The sequence below is a fragment of the Triticum dicoccoides genome, chromosome 2B (genome assembly GCF_002162155.2).
Source record: "Triticum dicoccoides isolate Atlit2015 ecotype Zavitan chromosome 2B, WEW_v2.0, whole genome shotgun sequence".
NCBI classification, from domain to species: domain Eukaryota; kingdom Viridiplantae; phylum Streptophyta; class Magnoliopsida; order Poales; family Poaceae; genus Triticum; species Triticum dicoccoides.
This window is the reverse complement of record NC_041383.1, coordinates 690,066,647-690,072,558: the sequence shown is the minus strand read 5'-3', so window position 1 is coordinate 690,072,558 and position 5,912 is coordinate 690,066,647. Positions and strand designations below refer to the sequence as shown.

At 45.6% G+C, this 5,912-nt stretch overlaps 1 protein-coding gene across 1 annotated transcript; it reads left to right on the top strand.

The window, feature by feature from the left end:
- Positions 1-1,660: 1,660 nt before the first annotated feature.
- On the top strand, positions 1,661-5,580 carry LOC119368341. Its single transcript, XM_037633630.1, has 3 exons — positions 1,661-3,207; positions 3,301-3,535; positions 5,126-5,580. Exons 1-3 carry the CDS (start codon positions 1,735-1,737, stop codon positions 5,416-5,418), a joined length of 2,001 nt encoding a protein of 666 aa, XP_037489527.1. The 5' UTR covers positions 1,661-1,734; the 3' UTR covers positions 5,419-5,580.
- The last annotated feature ends 332 nt before the right edge of the window (positions 5,581-5,912 follow it).

Below are 5,912 nucleotides of genomic sequence, written 5' to 3'. Positions count from 1 at the left end.
AGGAAAGTTAATCACATGATAAATGTTTGACCTAACAAAGCCTTACATGGCTGAGGAGGTAAAAAGTGCTATGTTTCATATGTTTTTTTTGAAAGCTTCGGGCCCATATGGATTTTCAACACATTTTTTCCATAAACACTGGGGTCCTTATGGAGAGGAAGACACTCAAGTGGTTCCGAAAATATTAAACGAGGAAGATGATATGGAGACCATCAGCAAAACATTTATTGTTCTAATCCCGAAAGTAAATAATCCTACACTATTTGTCACAATTTTGACCAAAAAACCCTCTGCTATGTGAATTATAAGATAATGTCGAAGCTTATGGCTAATAGGCTTAAATTAGTGCTTCTAGATATTATTTTGTTGGAACAATCTACTTTTGTTCCGAGTAGACTTGTTGTGGATAATATAATCTATCCTTTTGAGTGATTGCGTTTTATAAAGATAAATAAGGCAAAGAAGAACATGAACTATGCTTTGAAGAAAACTTTTCTAATTATTGCACATCTAAGTGACTCAATCCAACTAAAAAAGTATCGACACACATCGTCACATAAAATCAATGACATAGACTTTTTCTAGAACTTGTCATAGACTTAGATTAATTTTTTTGAGGGGTTGTCATAGATTTAGCTTTTTTTAAGACATTGTCATAGTTTTGTCATAGATGGAGTCTGGGCGGGGCCACTACAAGTTAGGGTATATACCTAAAAGTCACTACTGGCCGGGCCACTGGGAAAAAATCTGGTGCACCGAAGCTTGTGGTGCTACCGGTGCACCGAGCTCAAATTGTGCTTTTAAAATGTTTAAAAAAATCTGAAAAGAAATTAGCACACTCACATAACATCAATGTAGGTGGTCACAAAATTCGAGTCAAAATTTGAAACATAACTCGAAAAACAAAAATAACAAATTTAACACTAAATAGTACATAACATAACTTGGCCTATAGATTTTGCACATTATTACACTGATTCCAAATATGTCATTTTTGTATCTCAAAAAACATTTCAAATTTTTATACGAATTTTTTGTGACACCATACGTTGATGTTACGTTAACATGGTAGAATTTTTTCAGTTTTTTAAAAAATATTTTATGACATCCGGTGCACCGGTAGCACCACAAGTATGGGTGCACCGGATACATTCCCCCGGGCCACTACAGGTATAGGTGGCCAAACGGGCCGGGATAGCTGGGCCGGCCCGGTAGCACGACTGGCACGGCACGGGCCTGGCACAACACGACACGTGCTAAACGGGCTAGGCCCGGCACGCGGCATGCCAAGGGCCGTGCCTGGGCCTGAAGGCCGAGCACGCGGGCCGGCACTGCACGGCCCGATTATCTTTTTTTTTATTTTTTATGTATCCTAATGTGGCCCAACAGGTAAAAATAGACTAAAAAACGCCCAGTGCGCAAAATAGGAGACAGATTAGCGGGCCTAGCGTGCCGGTGGGCCGGCCCGATTAGCATATGGGCCGTGCCTGGGCTGCCGGGCCTTGGCGGGCCGGGCCGGGCCGTGCCAGGCACGATTAGGATGGGCCGTGCCGTGCCGGGCCGGGCCGGCCCGTTTGGCCAGCTATAACTACAGGTGCCGTGAAGCGAGCGAACACTCCGTCTCACAGCAGGCGCGAGACTCGTACTTCTAAAAAGAAAAAAAGAAAAAAAAAACTCGCATGCTATGGCGGAGGTATCGGAACTCGGAAGAGATAATAGATTCTAGGGTTACAGATGCGTCCCCCAAATCAACCGCCGGCGGCAGCGGCGATGGAGCGCATCTATAAGCCCACAAGCCGCGAACCGCGGCTCGAGGATCAACGTCGGGAGAGATCGGAGCTTCTCAAGAAGATCGCCGACTCGTACGATCATGTCCGCAAGCGGCTCGCCATGGCCACGGCATTCAAGGAGGAGACCTTCGTCGGCGCCGGCCTCTCCGTCGGCCTTCTCGACCCGGCCACGAACATCATCTACAACACCCTCACCGCCTCCGACCTCTGCGCCGACGAGACCCGGGGTGCTCCCCAGCACCCGGACATGGCCGAGCGCTCCCTGGCCGGCCTCGTCGCCTTCCTCACCTCCTTCTTCCGCTACCTCGCGGATTGGGAGGCCGTGCGCTACCTGCTCCGCGCTGACACCGACCTCGTCTACGCGATGCGCCTCGTCGCGCACGACCGGTGTCTCTCCTCCTTCCAAATCAACTCTGACACCGGCAGGTCCGTCGTCCGCACCGCCCTCACCTGCGCGGCGCTGGCCTCGAAGCACATGGATCCCCACCACCTCGTCCGCGCCTGGCTGTCGCCGGTTGGCCCTCTGGAAGAAGCCGTCCACGCGATCCAGAATGACATCAGTAATTTCACCTGTGTATTCAACCCACTGCATCATGCTCGCAAGCGTCCTCGTATGGGAATGCAGCCCCTTAATTTCGCTTGGAAGCGCGCATTGGAGCTCCATGAGTTATCACCCACCGTCGTGCCGTATCGACCTTACAATTCCATGAAGTTTGTGCTCCTCCAGCGCATCCACGCCTTCTACCTGAAGGCACTTGCTCTGCTTCCGACGAGTGAGCTCCGGTCTTCCTACCACCAGAGCATGCTCGAGGCTGGCCACTGCTATGGCCCATTCGATCCCGTCGCCAACATCATCATCAACACAATCTGGTATAACACCGTCTCCCCGCCGACCAAAAAACTTGAGCTTGACATGATCAGTACCAATAGCCTGTTACGCATCGAGGCTCGCTCCTTCTATGGCCTTGTTTCTTTCATCTGCACTTCAGGCAAGAAACTGTATGAAGCCATGTGCTTCTTGCTCATTTCTGATTGCACTCTGGGGGATATGAGCTTTTCGAACCCTTTGGCTGGCTTCGGGGATCGAAACAAAATTTGTAATGCCTTCAGGGCTGCCGGTGTGGCTGCTTGGCACCCTGACCCTGTCGCGCAAGCAGAGTTTATTTCCTCATGCAGTTATCCATTCTCAAGTCCAACGATTAATGCTCCACTCGACTCTGCTGATGTTGACCGCATTACCAGAAATATGTTTCAAGGGCTCCCTACCCCTGGCAATTCGCTGCGGCATCAATCTGTTCCCATGCCCAAGATCTGCCGTCGTGTTCAATGTAAAATTGACCAATGGATGCACGAGTATACAACAGTCTCTAAGAAAGTCAAAGCAGTGCTGGCCTCATATGCACTCGCCTCATACGGAGTTAGTTCATCTTGAGATTTGTGTCTTTACTTCTAATTATCATCCTGACATGTTGCAGTCGCTGATTTGCTCCTTGCCTCTGCCCACTTGCAGGAACCCATGTATCTTCATGTTATTTGTGGCGTCAACCATAATGTGTCTGGCCCCGAGTACTGTTATGATACTGGCACACCCGTTTCCATATACCAGCACATTCATGTTAATTTTCTGGCAAGTCGAAGAGATAGAAATCCAGAACTCTTCTTTGCTGAACTTAGCAATGACGAGGCAGAGGATGGAGGTGGGAAGGTCTTGTGTTGTCCTGTGAATTTTCCACAACCACGACAAGGTATCTTTTTGAAACCACCTGTAAGGGTCTCTTTTCAAGTCCTAATGCTTACTTCTAGTGACGAGATACAAATATTTTTAAATAAAATTGGAACCTATCTCGGCCTGCGGTTTGGTAAAGTTTGAACATTCAGATTAATCCACACGACTCCCTGGTATTGTGGTCATATCTTTACTACTCCCGCCGATCCAAAATAAGTGTCGCAGTTTTGAACCGGGCTTTAGTTCAAAACTATTGACTTATTATGGATCGGAGGTAGTACTATTTAGTGCAAATGCATTCCAAATTTGAAATCAATAACATCAGTAGTGTTCACTCCCAAGCTACCACTGGCAGTGTAAGTATAGGCCCTGGTCACCCACATCTGATCTACATTCTAAAGCCCAGATGTTTAACAAGCTGATGATTTACTTCTCTTGCTCGGAGTTGCTATCCAGCAGACTTCTAAGACATAGGGAAAAAAGGTGTAGTAGGTCCCCTCCCTATAAGAATTAACTATAGAATCTGAAGAAGTCGTCTAATAGCTCAATAAGTTGGCTGAACCAAGTTTAACTTTTGCTTACATGCATATCCTGATATGAATTAGATTTATCTGGTAGATAACCATAATAGATCATACCAATTTTTGTAAACACACATTCTGGTCCAAATTTTGGTACACATTGTCAGTGAGCATCAAAACTTGTGAGTAGTACTTGCCCAACACTGCTGATATAAACTCAAGTAATAGACTAAATCCATTATTACGTCTCAACCAACCTGATGATCCAACAAATGTTGCACACCAGTATTTATTATTTAAGCACTCAAGCGTACGAACATCAATGCTTATCGATGATTCCATGGATAACTAGAATGTTTCTTTGTGTTGCTTATCATTTCAGGTTTTCAGTTGCATACATCACTTGAAGTAGATTCAATTGCAATATATTGCTGTGTTGATCCTTTTTAGTAAAATGCATGATGGTTCCCTGTTCTTAGGAAATTGCACATTTAGCTTCTTAAATTCATTTAAGTGGGCTATCAGCCATTTTAACTAGTCTAGGACAGCAGTTTATTACTCCCTCCGTCCGAAAATACTTGTCATCAAAATGGATAAAAATGGATGTATCTAGAACTAATATACATCTAGATACATCTCCTTTTATTCATTTTGATGACAAGTATTTCCGGACGGAGGGAGTATGTGGCATACTTCCTTTGGTCCCTCGCCTTCTGTTGGAGTGGTAAGATATAGTTTGCTGAAAGAGCCCTATGTCAGCTACCGCATTATCACTGGGTACTTCCATGCATTGCAGTCTTGTTTTTAGGCAGATATCAGCAGGGGTAATCCCACCTTGATGTTTGCATGATCAGCCAATTCCGCAGTTATAAGGAATAACAAGAAATGGTTAGGGTATAGAGTTTTGCAGAAGTGTCTGAGTTGCTTGCCACAAAATTGAACACCATCTATGCATGCATAGATAGTTGTTGGGAAAACTGAGTCTCTCCTCGGAATTTCATTTTTGCAATAACTCCTTTTTATTGCCGATAGCTTATGCTAAAGTGTTTGATGGGTGCTAATCTTGCCATCTTGTTTGTGTGCTTCAGAAGAGATCCGCTGTCTGTACTGCGATTACGAAGGCACCAAAATCGTGCACCCGGCTATGGAGGAATTCCCATTCAAAGGGCGCGACGTGGAGTTTCAGAAGATGGTGTGTGGAATAGATCCCTACAGAGATGAAGCATCTCCATACGAGCGGCAGCGCTACACCAACTGCACCATCATCAGGAGCTCGTCCAAGGCATTAGATTGGTTGGGATATGTGGTAGATGACTGGATCTTTACCGACTTTGACGAGGAAGATGACAGTGATGATTGTAGTACTGACGAATCTGAGTGAGGTGGACTTGGCTAGCGTTACTCGCAAGCAGTTAGTTTCCTACTTTGTTGTACCCCGAATCAGGACAGTACCTCCCTTGCGGCCTTGGCACGAACGGCCGTACCCCGGAGTAGCTCCGCGCGACAACGAGCGCGTGAGCGCGAGCTAGCCGTGGGGTGTTCACACCAGCTCATACACTTCGTGCTTTGTTAGGCTAGTTATAGTGGGAGTAACATAGCGCACTCCAATTTTTTTTTGCTTATGTGATAAATAGTTAATTTTTTTTGCTTATGTGACAAATAGTTAATGAGAAGTGATAACATAATATGTTACTGTAACATAGCGCTTTCCAAGACAAGATGAGTCTACAAGCTAATGAATGAGACCATCTATGACACTACTACTATGTTACTTTGCACTATGAAGATAGTAATTTAGACTAGTGTCATATGCATGACACTAGTATAAGTTACTCCCACTATGACCAGCCTTAAACTCCTCTTCACCGAGTGTGG

Excerpts from the sequence above, each read along its gene's own strand:
- LOC119368341 (XM_037633630.1), top strand. The coding sequence starts at position 1,735 with ATGCGTCCCCCAAATCAACCGCCGGCGGCAGCGGCGATGGAGCGCATC. Across the intron at positions 3,208-3,300 it reads ATGCACTCGCCTCATACGGA|GAACCCATGTATCTTCATGT; the intron begins GTTAGTTCATCT and ends GCCCACTTGCAG. Across the intron at positions 3,536-5,125 it reads TTTTCCACAACCACGACAAG|AAGAGATCCGCTGTCTGTAC; the intron begins GTATCTTTTTGA and ends TGTGTGCTTCAG.